Consider the following 19,474-nt stretch of genomic DNA (forward strand, 5'->3'; position numbering starts at 1 on the left):
AGGCTCCCATTTATGCGTCATACTTTGAATGCAAACTATGGGATGGGACGGCCTCTCTGTTCTGCGTTTAAAGCAGTACACAGCTATTGTTTCTAGTCAGAAACAGAAAACACTTCTACAGTATACCACTCCGCAGTATACCAAGGAGTAACAGCAACCAAAGTCTGAACGGGCAAGGTTTAGTTCAGCTTTTTCTGACCATCAGAGTTCTGAACAGCTTTTGGTCTACACAGGTAAATCACAATAGAAAATTTTGACCGAGTGACTCAAATCACCGCTCTGTTCCCAGATTTGAAGCTAAAAGGCTGTGTACTCTCCCTTTTTTCCTCTGCCCTGGTCTCAAGGGTCTCCTTTAACTTCTGAAAGGAGACAGAAGGAAACAGGAAAGGGCAGCCCATTCTCAGAAAGGGACAACTTTTCAACTTTTGCATTTAGCCTCTTCTGGAAAACTCTCAGACCTCATCCTGCTACAAGGTCTCCTGTGGGTATTCCCCATTCACTGGTCTAGGAGTGATTAGTCTATTGAGACAGATCCTGAGAAGATATCTGCTGCAGTCTTGGAAGCAGTTCTGCAGTCTAGGATCTTGCCTTCAGCCCCAGAAATCCTCTTAAATTTGAGTTAAAATTCATTTATGAAGATCCAGCTGGAAAGAAAGGTAGGTCAAAAACCTGGCAAGGGGGTTAGAGTTACTGGGGGTTGGAATTAGGATAAAAGCCCTTTACTGCCATGCTATTGCTGCTTTGACTTTAGCACGCTTTGAGGTCCTCCTGTTGCCACCCTGCAGTCAAGAGGTAAAAAACTGTATCATGCAATGTGAAAGTATGCACAAACTTCTGCACATGGTGAGAAAAACACTGATCACTGAAGAGGCACAGAAGCACACAAAGCTGCACAGATCCTGACAGCTTTGGGCATGAAAGGATGTGCTGAAGGAGACTGTCCTTTTGGAATCAGCCAACTTCAGCAGTCTCCACTTTTGACTAAGCACAGGAAACAAGCCATGGTTGCCACTGTACTTTTTTTTTTCCCTTTTTTTTTTTTTTTACCATCAGGACCCAACAAAAGACACTAGAGTTAAAGCAGTACTTTGGTTCATACAGAGGTACTGATATCCCTTCCGGGCACGCAGTGTACAACAGTCCTAAGGTCAAAATCCAATCTTAAAACCCTACAAAGCATGAGGAGTAGCAAGGCCCAGTTTCCTCGCTAAACCTTGGAGCACCCCTACCCGAACTCCCTTCCTTCTCACTTCTGCTTCTCTCCCTGGCACAGTCTTGCTTCTGCTCCCTGTCACTGGGGCACAGGGGAGGGAAGTCGGGAGAGGCCGCAGCTGCCAAACATGGGGAAACCAGTCAAGATACTCTCTGCTTCAGGGCCCTGCCCCACTCCAAGCACAGAGGGACTGCCCAGTCCTGCATCCACCTGCAGCAGGGCAGACTCTTGTGCTCAGAAAACAGCGGGCAGCGTTGCCAAAATCTCTGCACTTCTTGTCCTTGAAACAGCTCCCTGTACCCACACCTTCTCCGCCTGCCTGCAACTGCAGAAATACTGCAAGTTACCAGTACTATCCCCCAGACTCTTCCTACTACTACTTTCCCAGTCATCTAGCAGCAGGGAGATGAGAAAGGGTTTTCCTGTGACATTCAACATTAGCATTAAGCAACAAGCAACTTGTTATCCTGCTACTTTGCTGGATATGAGAGTATGCAAGAAGGCTCCTTCATGCTTAACACCTCAATGTGCAAAAGGCTGCCTGGAGGTGCTTTGGGGGCAGGAGGGAACCCACAACAAAAACAACAAAGCCCACCACAGTGCAACGCAAAGCCAAACCCCAAACTGAAACTGTCTTTTGTCAAAGCAGGACCCAGAAAGCTTGGAATGACAGGTCCCCTTCATACTGCTACTGCAGATACAGCCATATTCCTTGGAATAAGGTCTGCGTCCTCACCGTGCTAGTCAGTGAATGGGTGTAGAAAGACCTCTCAAACAAAAATTCTGACCTTGGAAGATGCAAACACAGGAACGTGTAATTTTCCAAATATAAAATCCAGGTCAAAGAAGGTCAGTAATTCTATCAAACAGTGCCACAAAATGACAGCCATGGGCCAGCAGCGTCACCAGGGGAACGGAGCTACTTAAAGGGCACTTGCAAGAGCAATCTGATAAAGATCCAACTCCGATTTCCTTACAAGGGTCACAATCGCTATTCCCATAACAGAAGCCAGATGCACCAGAATAAAGGTTTCTTAGCAGAAAACTAGCTTTCTGTTTTAATGGAGTAGATGCTACAGGATTTTCTGACAAAGAAAGCTGTTTCAGCACTAAGCTGTCACTTGCTGCTTTGCCAAATATCTAGACTAGATGCTTTGCTTACCAGTGCTTACGTTACTCATGTCTTATTCATCACATATGATTACCTCTGATGCAGGTTCTTCCTCAGCTGTTTGCCTGTTTCTTACAGACAGCAAGATTAACTAGATGGACCAACCACACACTAGAACAAACAACTTGGCAGAGAGGAGGTACAGAAAGAGGAAGAGAGCCCATTGTAATAACTTATTGCCCAGCAGAGGAAGTACTGCAGAAAACTTGAAGAAAGTGGAAGGGGTGGAGATTTAGCTCATCAGTGAGTGATCCTGCAGAGCTAGAAGCCAAGCCACTTGCTTTAGTAATAAGTTCAGTTTCCTGAACAAAGTATTTCTACTCTTAGAGCCATCAAAAATTCAGAAAGTCATTTAGGTTACTACACCAGATAGAAAGTTCCCCTATTCAGAGTTCCTCATAGTGCAGGAAAGAAAAAAAAAATTAAAACCAGAACAGGATGCTAAGAATCAGCCTGCTAAAGGTAGAGTCTCCACAATTGAGGGGTTTTTGCTATTTTTTCCTTCCTTTCTGCAAAAAAGAGTTCTTAAGCCAGATCTAGAAAACAGACACATACTAATCTCTGTATACAGGCCTCTATTAGCCTTTCCAGTTACTCTGGCACCTGCAAAGGGACCAAGCTGTTACTTGAAGGAGGGGCTGGCTTAAGACTTGGAAGAAGACTGCACCAAAAGGAAGAAGGCAACATTAGAATTATAAATAACTCTGCGCTAAAAAAATGTAAGAGTGGTCAAAGCTGCCACTGTGATAAGGGAAATGTGTCAAGATCTGGACTGCACTACAAATATTGAATGGAAGTTAATCAGATGAACCAAATAATTTTTTTTTTTTTTTTTAAACAGTCTAAGTCATGGTTAAGAGGAACATGCAAGTTGGAGAAAACATCCTTAGGGAGGTACAAGCGACACCAACATCAATACCACCCTTGTTTATTACCTTCATTGTGACCCACATACTTCGGCTCCAGACTAACATGCTTAAGTACGCATCAGAAAGACCTACTAACGTCACACAATTTCTTGTTTCAGTCTTAAAATACAGGTGAAAAGCAGGAAAAGTTCCAGCTTTCTTTTCAGAAGAGCAGCTTGTTTCTGTTGACAGCAATATAAAGCCACGGAAAGGAAAAGACTAGGAAGCAGTAACAGTTAAAAATTTGAAAAAAACAACAGGGAATAACAAGTTACATATTTGCCTTTCTATGGCCTTTCTGCACACCAGGTATTGATTTGAAACTGAGAAGAACCTCAAATTAGATTATGATTTCCCCTTTGTGTGCCACAGGTGCAATTTAAGTATATCAAGTTTTATGTACCACATTAACAGAAAGAACTAAAAGTTGTGGCTAGGGAAGATGGATGTGTACAAAAGGGTGAAGAGCAGAGCTGTGTGTTAGCCCAGCTAAATCAACAAGACAAAATTCACTAATATTTAAAGAACGTTAGCAGTAAGGAAAGAGGGATTTAGCATGCTAGAAAATGGCACAGCTTGCACTGATGAAGCAAACGAGGTTTAGAAAATAATCCATTTACTGCAGACGTAGTAAGTTAATCCTGCCAAACAAGGAGGATTTATCGTTTTGCAAAATATCACTTCATTTAAAGAAAATCTAAATACTGCCGTTTGAAAGGTGAACTGCATTTAAATAGATGTGATATCATTCTCCAGACACCACACACACCGCCAAAGTTCCCGCTGACCAGCTTTCCACGCAGCAACAAAGTGAAGGCACCATTAAAGATGGGTGTCAACATTTACCAAAATCAATTATGCAATAAAGACAAACGTGGGTGTGTGTTTGGGGTTTTTTGTTAGTTTGTTTTTACAACTCCCACATATTACTTGCTCTCCAGCATGTGGAAGGGAACTGGCACACTTCAGAGTGCAGAGTAGTTCTGAAAAAAAAAAAAAATATTCAAATTGGGGCTGAAGCGCTATGAAGTAAGGCAAGCTATAAGATGGAGAGCAAGTTCCAACTTAACTTGTGGGTCTGGAAGCAAGGTACAGAGTTTACCTCTATGATCACTTTGGCCTTGCTTCCTAACCTCATGCAAAGAAATCAAACCGACAAGATCCAAACCTGAAAATCTGAAAAAGAACTCCAGATTTCTTACGTTACAAAAAGCTAGCGCAGAAGAACTAATGCATTATCAAGAAACACCAACTGTGCTAAAACCGTTACACTTAATGCACCCGATAAGAAAATCTTAACAATTCACACTTCCTTTCATTCTTCCTGAATGAAAGAAGATTAGTAATTAAATTGATTAGAAATGAAACCAACTTACTTGCAATATCCTGTACCATTTTTATACGGAATGCACTTTCCCTCATTAACACATGGCTTGGAATCATCCATACACTGCAAAGCTGAAAGAAAAGAAAACAACAGTCAAATCAGTAGCCGTACATGTCAAGTCAAAGCTTCATTAGCATATTTTGGGGAATGAAAATCTTATAGTAGAAAATTTTATATGACTGGAACAAAACCAAAGACACTAGCACATAGTTTAATTTAATCTCTGGCAGCATCAAAAGAGCCAGACTGAAAGAAGAATCAAATACAGATTTGTTCATCAGGCAACTAAATGTTTCCAGAATTTCTTTCAGGTAGATTTTCAAAGCAAAGCACGCAGTAATTTCAGCAAGCTACAAAGACATTCGTGTCAGCACTTATGTATTTTGGGTTAAGTGTCACCAATTACTACTTTCTGATCAAAATTCTGGATTAAAATTCTCTGAAATGAGGCAACTACTCCTACACTACCTTTCACAATATTTTGTCTCAAATTCTTTCCTTCTTTTCTACTATCTCTAGGGACATTTGGCACTGAAATAGGGGCATCTGTCCCTCATAAGCTCACCTGCTGTACATTTCTAGCAATCCAGAATTTGCTGCAACATCATTACTGTTGTGACACTTCTGATTTCACTCAGGATTGTGTTTGGGAGTAAGTGAAAACATCAGAGACGTTAAAGACTTTCAGCAAAGAATTTGGTATTTCTAAGGAGGAGATACTCTGTAGCTCAAACTTGACATTTTCGGTATTGTGTTTTAAAAAAGGCATTAGGTATGATACAGTTCAGGGCCAGTCAATTTTTATCCAAGTCTACTGGAAGCTCTGATGGAAGCGACACATCAGCTCCAGCCCTGGCAAGTGCTCATCTCTTCATGGGGACCTGAAGCAGCACGCCATGGCTATTTCTGAAGTGACCAGAACGGTGAGAACTATGGAAACCCTGCAGAAGCAGAGGGCACTCTAGAACCACAAAAATTTAGCCAGTCCACCTAGACCAAAGCCTGCCATTTGAATGGCACCAAACTAGTGGATAAAGCTCTCAGAACCAGAAGATCTGGGTCCTATCCTAAACTTACCCAGACACCCAGAAGTCACATGCTCTTCCCAGCCTCCAGTTCTGTCTCCTGGTCCCCAAACACACACGCTTCTGTGCCTTTACAGACCCTATTTCAACAACCTTACTGCATTTGGGAAAGCATTTAACCAATCTTAGTTAAGGCACCTAGAAGCATCAATAACATCCAACCACCTAAACTGCCTGCTTGCGCACCAGTTGCTGTAGGGCACATTGCCTCATTTTGTTTTAAGCATGATTTCCTTTCCTCAAGATGGATTAAATTTTCAATACAAATTCAGCAAGGGGCATCAGAGAAAACTGGTCCAAACCACCACCAAAGTTTATATGCTGGTGACTAAGGAATGGGGCTCAGAAACAGAAGAGTTAACGCACCAGTGCCACTAAGCTCTCCCTGAAACCAGCCCTAACTCAGTCCAGCAATTAGACAACTTGGAACAGACTCCAGTTACTGCTATCCAGGGCTTGAAGTGTTATTTCTCAATAACCTTGGAGCACATAAACAGGTCACATGCACTACAAGGTACCATAGGAGCATTTCACACTTGCAATCCCTATAGAGAATACAGTTAAATTAAACCCAGTTGCCCAGGAAAATTATCAGTATTTCCCACAATACAAGCATGCCTGTCTCTGTTAACTTGACTTCTGAAAAAGGGGCACTTGGATGGCGCTGCTTCTGCAGAGCTCTCAGGAAATGAACAAAATTCCACTCTGAGCCCCTTTCAGATAACCCCTGAGGTCAGGGTTACTAAGCGACAGAAATATTAACACGGATTTTGCATGGCATTCCCCCCCACAGCGGTCAAAACCACACTGATTTGCACCTGTCTGACAATTTTTATCCCATTTAACGGCAACATGCATGAGGCTTCGACTCCAAACTTCATCTGCTTCTGTCTTAACACTACAGCAGCTTGTTTTCACAGCACAGATTCCAGTTAGCATAGTTCAGTTACATTGTGTTCAAGAGAAACTGAAAAAGCACCTGTAATGATTCAGACTTCTCTTACCACCTATGCTACTCCAGGGAAATGGAAGAAGGTTAAAATGAGCCTTACCACATTTCAGAGAACTGGCAGGGGAAGCAGACTTGGTATTCTCATCTCACTACCTTGAATTTTCATTCTTTTCACACAATCAAGCCAGTGAAACAAATACTCAGAGGATTATTTATTTTGTGCCCGTGCTTTCAAACACAATTTTGTAATCTCTTTGAGTATCCACGTCCCCAGTGAGAACTGAGCAGCCAGCTGATTTTGTAACCCACATAGTAAAAACTTAACTAGCACTTGGCCAAAACCACCTCCCAGACAACTGCACGGAGGGGAACAAGAGGGTGACAGCTTTCGGGGTCACAATAAGGATCCAAATCAGTGATTCCTGTTTAGCTTGCTAGGCCAAATACAGGCACAGCAGAGAGGCTTTAGCGAAGTAATGATTAATTTTCTCCTGGTTTTTGACAAATTATTCCTGCCTTGAACTACTGTTTAGCAGGTCATTAAACTACTACTAGTCCTTAGAATTCTTTAACAGAGACACACAGTGAATGAGGCAATGCAGGCAGCTAAATATATATTTTGTACATAGTAAGTTAGAAGTGAAAGAAGCTAAGAAAATAAAAGCAAAAAGACTCTTTTGTACTTTTTCAGCTTAAGACTAAAATAGGCTGAATAGAAATACATTGAAATGCAACTAAAGCTGAAGTGAATGTAAATGCAACCATATTCTATATTAAAATGAGTATTAAAAAGTAACATAACCACTTCTCTTTAAAAAAGAAATCACAAGGGAAATCAAAGACTACAGTTCTCACAGTAAAATTAGCATTTCTGTGCACAAAGCACTGTCTTCCTGTATTTCACGATATCTTTAACAATTTCACAATGCATGCAAAACCAAGGCATTTCAACATGACTTACTTCAAAAGCTACTTTTCTGCTACTCTGCCATGTTGTGCTCAAGAGTTAACAGTATCAGAAACTTCACCTTCTACCTCAGCCAGCATAAAAAGTATGTTTTGCTACATCCATTATATTAACTGGAAATACTTTTGTCTTGAAAAGATAAAGCAGCATACAGATAGCATCAGCACGCCGTCAAGGCTTTGAGTCTTAACAGGCTGCTTTTGACAGTTTTCTGCTGTGTTTAGAAAACCAGCAATGGTGAATTATTTGTTGGTTTTCTGGACTTGCTCTAGCTTGCCAAAACCACCAAGACTATCAGAAGCTGGGTTAGCCCAGACCAAGCACAGGCAGTGATGTTTCAAGTCCTCGCACTCTTCGTGCGGTGGAGGGCTAGCTCCAGTATGTCAGCAGGTCTTCAAGGGGAAATCCCGTGGCTTTTTAATGTATTGAACCACTTCATGATTTTTATCGGTCCTTTTGGGCATATTACGGGAATATTGGGAAGACATCCCATGATTATCGAAAGGCTGGCTTCTTATGAAGTGGGCACGCCACCACTTTGTGAAAGTACCACCCGATTTCTAGCATGCATCGTAGCCAAGTCTGAAAAACTTCTCGGACGAGGGCTCTAAGTGCACGCAAGGTGAATGTTATTAGCTATACTACCCAGCCTAGAGTCCATACAAACCCTTGCACATGCCTGCATTTAGACACAAATTCTAACCTGATGTTTAACTAGCCTACCAGGACTATTTTCCAAGGCCAGAGGGAAAAAAGAGGCAGCCGCTGCTGTAAAATGAGCGCAAGCAGAAAGCGTTACTCACAGAAACACTGTAGGAAGTGATGTGATTCTCAACATCTGAATCTACCAAAGCTCACACTTGAGTACAATTTCACTGAGGTTTAATCTTTTTGGCTGAGGAGAGAGTTAAAGCAAATCTAGGAGGAAAAGAAAAGTTGTGTTTCTGCCTCATTGTTCTTTAGGATGCCAAGATGATCTGGAAGTTGTGATTTGGTTTCTATACTTCATCTGCCCACTATAAATTCAGATACTTTCTAGGCTAGAAAATTAAAAGAAATAGTGAAGGATTAAGATCAGAAGCTGTGTCAGAGTTCAGCTTTTAAGAGAGAAGGCTGCTATAGGGAAACAGAGCTATAACCAGAGAACATCTGAAAGGGCTTTGTTGTAAATACTAAAAGGAAAGTTATGCCAATAAACTCCTCACCCACAAGTTCAGAAAAAGTCAAGCAGAAATAAAAATGCAAAATACCAAAACAATTAATGCTGTGAGGAAGAGACGTTATAAAGCTGGTTTCCTGTAGCTTTGTGGTTGATTATCCTGCATCTAAGAAGGTGCAGGCTCTGACCAAAGGTTTTACTTTAAATAAGGGGAGAGTGATATTCTGGCAGAGAACACAGCTGAACTGGTGGTACAGCTTTCTCCTTGGGAGGACACTAGATGGGTCCCTCTCCTCTTTCTGTCCATAAATTTTCCATTAAGTTCATAGAAACTCAGTATCTTTTAAGAACCTAGACCTCTGTCATATTTGGTTGAAACTTGTCCATAGGTTCAAAAGCTCTCTTGTCGGAGAGGGTGGAAAACAACCTACTTGAACAGAGAAGAAAAGTCAGGCTAAAAATACATTAAGGACTAGAAAGAAAACCAAAGGACAAAATAGGTTTCAATAACCTTTATGCAGTCAGTGGATTTTCTGTCTTGATTGACATTGATGAGAAATAGCCTGTCATTTCAACTGTGTTACCCATTATATATGAAGAGAAAGGAGGAAAAAGGATTCAAAGCCCTCAAACAGCAGGATGCATGGGGAATCTTACGCAAGCTCAGGCTGCTTGCCAGAGGTGGATCAGCTCTGAAGAGAATGACCATCAGCATGGTCAGAAACACCAGCTATGCTACAAATCAAGGGGTCTCAAATTCCAAGGGAGCAAAACACAGCTTCCAATTCCCTTCAGGAAAAACAGCGTGAAAAAAGCAGCTAAGAGAAAATGCTGAAGCACGAGGTGTAATTCTGGAGGAAGAGCAGTAGGTCCTCGCTGTGCAGAAAGGGACAAAATACTCCTACGGCGGGCACCTTGCACTGCACAAACAGCTGCTGAAAAAGCTGGTAAGGAATAAGAAGCACTGCACAAACGGAGAGAATACCCAAAGATAACTGAATTTTGGAGGAAAACCACAAAGGAGTGATAACTAATTACGCTATTCACTAACCTCAACAGGTTACAGTTCCAGTGAGATTATGTACCAGGGAAGAACCAACTAGTAAATAAGTGCTAGCTGAAAATATGAACATAGCTTTTTCTTTTTTTCTTAAGAACAGATCACCCCATGGCAGCCACACTTACGGGGGACAGGGGACAACAAACCAGGAAAAATTCTTACTGTGAAAAAGTGATAAAGCCTTATATTCAGCTCAGATTTAGAAAATGTTAACATTTAGGGGATTTAAACAAGCTGAGCAGTTTGCACATCACAGACAGAAGGTAGTAGTTAAGGACAAAGCTTGTCTATAAGGCATAGAAATCATCTGTAAAGTAAAAATGCTTTAATCAGATTATTGAGATCGCCGCTGTTTTTACGCACAAAAGCCTGAAATCAATTGGATAATACAAGACTCATCAACTGAGAAGCTGAGCAGAGCTCAGAGGAGTGTGAAGGCACTCAGCCAACATCCTGTACCTTTTGGAAGAGAAACCCCCAATACCTAAACTGGTTTTCTTCACTAGCTTCTCCAGGCTTTGTAAGACAAGTGTAAAAAAACAAACTGCAAAAAAATATTTAAGTAGATTTTAGAACAAGCCAGTAAGAAGAAATTTTGCTGTAGAAGTCCACCAGGTTTTTGGTTTTTTTAACTCAAGAGTACAAACAGCAAATCTGACTACATTAAGCTCTCGGACACACAAAACTGCATGCCCTGCAATCATCTGTTTCAAATCTCTCCTCCGAACTTCTAGGAACTGGCAAAAACTACTAACTGGCCCTCCTAAGAACAGAGCTGGGAACCATTGTGCAAATTCACAGATAGAGTTTAAGTTTTTCTGTCCTCAGGGTCCTTAGGCCTACGAACCTGCAGGACGACTGTTATTTCTATCAGATGCAGCTACAGTTCATGTGACGCTGTTCCTGGTGAAGAACTACAAATTATAATACATATTGAATTCAGGATGAACTTGTAATACAGTTTGAAAGCCCGTCAGTCACCATATTCTCCATTTCCTTGCACAGCTACTGTTCCCTGCCTTCCCCTATTTTCAGTTTTCCAAACAAAGCCAAAATGCCTACAATCCAGAACGGCAACATAAAGCATTGTTAAAAAAAAGTTTTCAACAAAAAAATGTAGGGAAGGCAATTAAAGACCTGAAGAGGTATTGGTGTTTCCATGGCAATCTGGCAGACGGGAGCCATGCTCCCGTCTTCTCCAAAGTCTTCCATCATTCTCCAGCACTAAATCTTTATTAATTTGAACGTTAAGCATGTTTGCTTGTGCAGAAATGCTAGCCCGCTACTTGTGCTGAGCAGTACTTCTGCAGCCATCCAGGGTGATGTCAGAGAAACGAGATGAAGACTTGCTGCATGGAACAAACAGCAGACGCCCGTGCCATTTTGAGATACAAAGCTCTTTTTCCATCCTCATAGCAGTCTAAAAAAAGGACATGTGCCCTAGGAACAGACTATTTTCTAAACAGAACGAATTATTATTTCTGCAGCTCTCAGATGACTGTGTTTAGAACGATATAAGCACTGTTTCTTCTAGATGGGCACTGACAGCCCCTGACTTCTGTTGGCAAAATGATTTCAGAGTGAATTCACAGAAACTAAGAATATAACTACAAAAGGACTTTTTAACACAGATGCTTAGGGAAGCTCTTTTTTCCCCCAACATGGATGACATTTCCCTAACGTGTCCCAAAGGAGGGGTGAGAATTAATAATCACTGTATCATTCCTCGGCTTCGCATTCATTAGCCAAGAGTACAAACTTAAAGGAAACTACGTCACATCTGAAGTTACAAGTTGTGGCTGTTTGGTTTTGCTGTTAAGTAAGATTCCCAACTCCAGAAGAAACAGGCTGCCAGCATCCTGCTGCTGCTCTTTCACCTACTCCTTGTCCTGGGTTCAAATGCCAGCCACCCATCCCCTCTCACAATACAGATACTGTTTTTGAAAATGGGAGGAGCTGAACAGGACCAGAGCATATTGAAGAGAAATACCCACTTATTGCCACAGCAGCAAGACACCTAGAATAAGGGAGGGAGGGAAATAGCTGTGGAAGCTGACAAAAAAACAACCCACCCATTGTAAGAGATTCGAATGCCAAATGCCACCAGAGGCGTAAGTCCTCTTTTCCCAAGGATACAAGTCCTGAAATGTCAGCGAGAGGATCTTCATCTTCACATATTTCTAATCTATGTGATGCCCTGAAGGAAGTGATGCGAGTTAGCCAGATTCTCATCACACTCCCTTTTGAAAGTCTAAATCAGCATCTTTGATTAAGAACAAGTTTGATAGACAGTAACACCTTCAAAAGATCAAGTAAAACTTGCTCTTCCGTAAGCAAATCCGTATCAAGCAGACCGTCATTGTCAGCATTATCTAAAGTCCTCAAAAGTGTCACTGTTTGAATACTAAAGATCTCAAACTGCAGTCCACACCAACGTGCTACCTTTGTGCTGCTCTAGATTAAAACATATTGCAACCTGTTAGAAATACGGACTGATAGTCAACAGCAACCTGGTGAAACCGGGCTTAGCAAAACCCAAGTGTTAATAATGACAGTGGGTAATTAGGGTGGGCTCTACTAGCGAGGATTCCTGTTTCACCCATTGCTGTCTGATCAGAAGAGGAGCAAATCATTCACAGCAATTATCAGGAGAGTATCCTCACCAAAAGCGCAGGTGTTGCTGCCCCACCCCAGCTTACTGCAACTTCAACTGCAGCCTTTTGCAAAACTAAACAATGGCTCAACTGGAAAAGCAAGTTGCTACACCACTGGGCTTGCACGATGTGGCAGAGTTGAGTAGTCCAAACCATAGCGCTTAGTGCATCCAGGAGCCTCCTATTTATTGACCAAGAGGGCTGACATCAGATACCTGCCTCCTCTTGCACAAGAGCATCAAGACAGTTGAATATGCACCTGAAAATACCCTTTCGGTGACTTCATCTTTCCCATTAAGTCAAGCCACAGCTCCCACTCCCAAGAACCAGATGCACGTCAGTATCTCATGAACAACAGGAGTCATTTTCAGTCTAGATTTGTCACCTCTGACAACCAGCCTTTGTTTAGCACTGGGAAGAGATTTCACCCACGATGCCAAAAACTTCTGCAGCATGGGAGGACCTCAACCAGCCTGGTAGGTATCCATAGCCAGTCAAGTGACAAGTGATACCACAGCTACTTCTCCTCTCAGCCCCTGTCAGAGAAGGAACTTGTAGGGCTAGCAATAAGCTGACAAGTTGCTGCTATGAAGGTACAGTTTAACTAAGTGGACATGACGTTTAGTCTTTGCAAAAATAGTATTTTGCCGCCTTACTGGACCGTGTAAGCCATTTACGGAAATAACAGTCCTCCTATGCACCACACCTCTACCCTACCAAGAAAACGTATTTCTGAATTTATAAGACACCTACCCTTGAAAGACCCTTTATTTTTCCAGCCCCTTTTGGGCAAAGCTGGCCAAAACACATTCAGGAAATAGCTTTTTTTTTTTTTTTTTTTTTTTTTACTCAAACCACCTTCTTGCAACATATCAGTAAAACTAAGCAAGTCAGATTTCAGAGGGGGTTACCGGAAACAAAAAAAGCATTTCTCCCCAGAGACAAATAATGACCATTTCAAAGTCAAAACAGATTGATTAACCCGACTACTCTGTACCCAAGACAGCAGCAGTGGTCAAAACTCTGCAGATGCCAGCTTCCACTCCTAACTATGCCAAAGAATAAAACTGCTGAAATTAGCAGCGTCTTGCTCGGTCACGCACTAAACAGCTTCCACTACCACTTTCTCCCATTGCTACACTCTTCACAAGTCATCTAAAAAGGAACCTGGCCTCTCAGGAGCAAAAAGGAAGAAAGAATGAGAAGTCACATAAGTAATCAATGACTGCTGGTCCTTGATAGCTTTAAAGTGCTGCAAGGCTGCACATGCTTTACTCTAGGAGCAGGACTGCTGCTGGGAGAGGCATGAAATCCATCAGAACCCAACAGTTAAGGCTATGGATCGTGTTCTCCAGCCCAGCTGTAAAACATATTGCAAATGCCAACATGTAACAGGGAACAGTGACAAAAAGCAGCAGTTTCTTCAGATGTGCACACATGGCTTCATCACGCCTGAACTGACTAACAATTAAAGGAGGAGGATACACAGAAATTCTTTCTGGATGTGCAGATACTTCCTCAACAAAGAGGCTAGAATGAACACGATGCACAGGTATTTCAAGCGATGGAAAGCAGTAAACCATTTTCTCCCGTGTTTTGAAATCAAAAGACCTCAAGCACTCAAACCGTTTTTGCAATAGTACACCTATCGCTGCCGTGCATCGTCAGTAAAGGACGACTTCCATTTCAGTTTTCCGTTACGTGTAAGCTCCCACGGGAGAGCAGCCCCCACGCGTGCAGCGACACGCTGCTCCGTACGGAGCCCGCAGCCCTCCCGCGGTCTGCACCCCGGGGAGCCCCTGCTTCGCGGGCTGGACCCGCACCACCAGCCCGCGGGGCGGCTCGGCTCGGCGCGCAGGTGAGCCCGGCTTGGGGGGGGGGGGGCCCGCTCCACACAAAGAGGCGGCGGCCCCCGCGGCGCCGCCCCCCACGCGATGACACCCCACGCGCGGCCGCTGCGGCCCCGCCGACCCCCCCCCCCCCTCCCCCTCACCGAGCCGGGTTCCCTTCCCCGGCCGGCCCCAGGGGGGAAGGTGACACCGACGCCGGCGCGACCGCGTTTGAAGCGGCGCCGGGAGAGGGGCCGGTCCTCCCTCGCGACGCCGGGCCGGGCACGGGGCGGCTCCGGGCAGCCCCTCAGCGCCGCAGCCTCCCGGCGAAGCGCCGTCCGCGCACCGCCTCAGCCCCACAGGCCCCCACGGCCCCTCGCCGCCGCCCCCCCGTCACTCACCGGCCGCGGGCTCGGCGCGGCTGAGCACGGCCAGCACCAGGCCGAGGAGGGCGGCGAGCGCCGGCCCCGCTCCGCGGGCCATGGCCACGGCCGCTCCCGCCGCCACTGGCACGGCACGGCGCGGCGCGGCGCGACGCGGAGGGATCTGACCGGCCGCCGATGGCGCCTGCAGCCGCCCCGCGCGGAGGGACACGGTTGAGACGTGCCGCCCCCGCTTCCTCCGCCGCGCCGCCCGCCACGCCACGCCCTGCCCCGCCCGCCCGCCGCCAGGGGGCGCCCGGCCGGGGACCTCGGGGCGGGGCCGAGAGGGGACCGGGCGGGGTGGGGACGGGAGGGGGCAGCGGAGGGGATGGGGGGGGCTGTGGCTGCGTGGGGCCGGGCAGCGGGGACAGGCCGGCGGGCAGGGGGAGCAGGGAGCAGGGCGGTGGGGATGGGGGGCGGACGGCGATGGGGATGGAGGGCAGGGGCAGCGGGACGCGTTGTCATGCCCCTGGGGGGGGGTGGCGGCGGCGGCGGGTGCCCGCGGTGGGGGACAACAGCGTACTCCACCTGACGCGCTGGCCGAGGCGCCGCCCTGCCCTTTGCTCAGACGTGGGGTGCAGGCAGCTGCCGCGCAGGGGTGATGGAGCGTTGCCCGAGGGCAGGCACCCATGGGAAGGGGAACCCGAAAACAGCGTCGGCCGCCGGAGGTTCGCCCCGGTGGGAAGGGGAGCCTCTGGAGCAGGCGTACGAGCTCGCCGCCCCACGGCTCAGCCCCACGGCTGCTCGTGCTGCAAAAGCCCAGGAGGAGAACCGGATTCCCGCGGAGGAGGTCTCGGGAGGGCAGCGGGGCTGTACAGGGCCCGTCGCTCGCTGTAGCGCCTGAATTCAACCTCAAGATCCCTCCCAGTGCTCGGCCATCATTTAAAGCGTTAAAAAACCTTCTGCCCTGGCTCCAGCTCCCTGCAGACTGAGAGCCCTTTGTGTGCGGTGCTGACACGGCAGCCTGGCCCGCAAAGGCAGGATTGTGCTGGGTTTGGGGGAGAGAGAGGGGACAATGAATAAAGTTCACTGTTTTCCCCCTGTAAATTGCCAGATCCCGGGGCTCCTCCCAAGCATGGAGCTGCATGGTCTACCCACGTGCCCTACCACCACGATTATTTTTTCCAGGTATACTGATGCAGCCTGGATGATGAATCCCCCACCGTCCCACACAGCTGCCAGAGCTTCCCATCACCGCTCCGACGGCCGCTCACGGGCAGACGGTGGTGCCTTCCAGCTGTGATGGCTGTCCCACAGCACTGGTCCTGGGACACCTCCCTCCCCGCAGCTCCGCGCCTGCCGGGGTGGAGGCCAGACCCCCAGCATGCCCAAAACTTTCCACATATAAAATTATGGGTGGCAGCAACCAATGCTTAAAAAAAAAAAAGATCACGAAGCCAAGCTGGGAGTCAAGGAGAGACAGGCAGGAATGTGACCAAGGAGGGCTTGGGGTTGCTTTCCCTAATGCAGCTAGTTCAGGAGGAATTCTGGTGTTTCACCAAAAGCTGCCATTTCCAGGTCCCCCCAGCACTGAGCATTACTTATTATCCCTGACCTTGAAGCAGCCAGTCCTCCATCATCTCTGTTTCACTTGGCCTGAGCACAAGCTACTGACCCCCAGCGCAGGGACAGCATCCGTGGCCACCCCGGTGCAGCTCTTGGAAGCTGCCATGAGGGCAACCAGCTCCACCTGACAAATGGGGCTCGTTGGGGAAATCCAGCCTGGATGAGGGAAGGTGTTGCTTTGCTCCCAGCCCAGGTAAGGGTAGGCTTCGCTTTGCTTCCGCAGGTCTGGGGAACCTGCTGATTGCTCCCATCCCTCCGCTCTGATCCCGCTCTCCTGGGTGTATGCGGGCTCAGCCACATGCAGGGGAGAGCATCCCACAGCTTCTGTCAGCCAGAGAAAAGGGGTGAGAGCAGCCCCTGGCGTGGTAAAGGTTTGGAGGAGATGGATGTGGATGGTCAGCAGGGGTTTTGCAGCTGGGGAGGAGAGGGCTGAGCTGCCCCCTGAGCCAAGCCCTGGCCAGGCAGGTTGCCCATGCCAGGAGGGAACGTGCAGGGCAGAGTGGGAAGGGGACAGGGGTGGGCACCCCACTGCATCCCCATGCCAAAGCTCCTCAATTAGTTCCCCATCATCCCCGTAGGTCTGTCATTAAGCTATAAGCTGTTTGTAGAGGAGTTAAAAGTATGTTTCAGCATTGCTTTTTCTTACGCACCCTGTTACAGTCCCATTAACAACACCATATGCAAACAAGCAAAGGTTCGTCACACAGGGCACCTGCCAGCAGAAGTGACCTTCCAGCCCTACCATGCGACTTTTCCCACCCATTTTCCCACCCAGAGATGACCAGTGGCCAGCACTGGAACGGGAGGGCTGTGGCAAGGTTTTCCGTAGTTTCCAACCGGTTTCCCCCGTGCCTTGCCCTGCTTTGCCCACGGAGCATCTTGCCCGGGTGCGGGAGCCAAGCCCTGGCCACCCAGGGTGGCAGGCAGGGTGGCGGGCAGGGTGGCAGGACGCCTTCACCCCCTTTCACGGCCAGCCACGTTGTCTGCAGAGACCAACCACTCAGCATCACCCGGGGGTCCCTGCTGAATGGGGGGACCCGGACCCTGACACCGCTGGTGACAGCCCAGCGCCTCCACCCGCCTCCACCCGCCAGTGATGGCTTGCGGGCCGGCACACGGGGCTGGCTTTGAAGCAGAGGGGCAGGAAGCCTGAAAAGTGCTGGGGCTGGAGAGCGGTCTGCACACACTGAGAGCAAAACGAGCGCACTGCTGCTCTATGGAGCGGGCAACCAAAATCATTGCAGAGTGAGACTCCTAACATGGAGCCGCAGAGAGGGCTTGATCCCCCTGCCTTTGTCAGCCAAAGTGCCAGGATTTCCCTAATTGCCGGGGCCATTTAACTAGTGATGCCGTGGATATGGAGTCTGTTCAGCCCTCCTAATCCCTCAGCTGGCATTGCTTCCAGCGCCGGAGCACACCCAGCCCTCTGCCACCCAGCTCTCCCCCCAGAAGGCAAAATGTATTTAAACAGTCTGAGGTGCTTTTTGGGTGTCTGTACATGCTCAGCGAGCATCGCATCACTTGTCCTCTGTCCCTCACCTTGGAGGAACCGCTGGTTTCACCAGCTTTGCATTGGCGTTCTCAGAATAAATTGTGTTTTCTTGCAATAACCTTTCAGTGACATTGCTGGCAGTTCAGACATTCAGACCTCAGCTCAGCCCACACCCAAATGCCTGCCTTACATCCCAGCATCTTACACACCCAGATAAATGTTGCCTCATTTTTACCTGCCCCTGGTCTGGGGGTCCTTAGGATATGCTTGAGTCATATATCCCAGCTTTCTTTTTTGTGAACAGAAGAGCTGGAAGCCTGTTAAAATGGAAGCTGAGGGTATTTCATAGTTACAAGACATCAGCAGCCAAGAGGTTTAAGAAAAACAGGAGGGAGAGAGGTTTCCAACAAAATCCTCGGGGCTGGCAGCCTTGCACTTGTGCTGCAAATAGCTTGTCCTGTGGCTCATCTGCTAACTCTTAACATTCACATGACTTGGCTTTCGCTGTGATTACCTTACCTGCCAGCTTACCGTCTTAAAAAAAACCCAGAGAAGTGCAAAGGCATTCCTGCATCAGGCCCCACAGGAATGCGCTGGGTGCCCTGAGCCACCGCTGCCGCCCCGCTTAATCGCCCGGGGAATTCATACCCTCTGCCTTCCGCACCGCCACCCTCGCTCTCAGCAGCCCCTGCAGTACTTATGTTGCAGACGGAGCTGCACAGCTCCATGCACACTGCTTTTACCAAGGTTGGTCTGATGTACGGTGTGGCTGTGAAGCTCCTGAAATGCTCCTGGCTCTGGCCATGCGATGGAGCAAGGATTCACTGATTTGTGGTTGCCCTCCACGTAGCAGCTGGTGCTGTAATGATGGTGGTGGAGCACCCAGCGCCTTATGCCAGCATGGGTGGCCCCTTCCCACAGAGACCCCAGTGTGAGACAACAGATGCAAGCAAAAGGTGATGGAACAGGAATGCCAAAGAGTGCTCATCACTTCAATGAGCCCCTGTGGCGCAGCACAGCAGCCCCCCACCACCCTGGCTGGCACAGCAGTACCACTCAGATCTGTCCTTCAGTTGCCTTTTTTGGGTCTGTACCCGGGACCAGCTGCGCAGATGGAAGCCTGCAGCTCTCCCTCTTGGTCGGCAGCTGCCGGGGAGCTAAAGCAGATGACAAACACCCCACTCCTCTCCCAGTGCATGGCCCATGCAAGCCACCCCTCTGGGCACCTCTCGCTGTGGGCTGGCCACCTGGGCACAGCCCTGATCACCTACGGTCCCCACGCAAGTAGGGGCATGGGATAGCAGAACAGAGGCTTATTCCTACTCCTGCGGAACCCAGAGGTCAGCCTCAGTCCCCGGCTGTGCCATTACATCCCTCTTGGCACCGGGCGGGAGCCTCTGCACAGCCTGCTCCAAGTCAGCACTGAGCCGGAGACCGCCCAGGTCCCTTCTCTCCTTGACGGTCCCCTCCTCTCCCGAGGCAGATGCTGGGGGCAAGATGCCATCTCAGCTGCGAGGGGCTCATGGCCATGCATGGGGGACATGCAGCTCCAGGAAAGATCCCAGGGAGCCACAGACACCCCAGGCTCTGCGGGCTCCAGCACCACGGG

The 19,474-nt window shown here is 47.6% G+C and overlaps 1 protein-coding gene across 2 annotated transcripts in view; it reads right to left on the reverse strand.

The window, feature by feature from the left end:
* NOTCH2 (notch receptor 2) overlaps positions 1 to 14,850 on the reverse strand; it is an 88,205-nt gene extending 73,355 nt beyond the window's left edge. For both annotated transcript variants that reach the window (XR_012995477.1, XM_076339814.1), the window contains exons 1-2: positions 14,787 to 14,850; positions 4,669 to 4,750 (exon numbers count right to left, since the gene is read on the reverse strand). Coding sequence is in view for 1 of the 2 variants with exons in the window: in XM_076339814.1 (XP_076195929.1) it covers positions 4,669 to 4,739 (71 nt within the window). In the remaining variant the exon portion in view is untranslated. The remainder of the gene's footprint in view (positions 1 to 4,668; positions 4,751 to 14,786) is intronic.
* Positions 14,851 to 19,474: the final 4,624 nt, after the last annotated feature.

Source organism: Aptenodytes patagonicus, chromosome 5, assembly GCF_965638725.1.
Source record: "Aptenodytes patagonicus chromosome 5, bAptPat1.pri.cur, whole genome shotgun sequence".
NCBI lineage: Eukaryota > Metazoa > Chordata > Aves > Sphenisciformes > Spheniscidae > Aptenodytes > Aptenodytes patagonicus.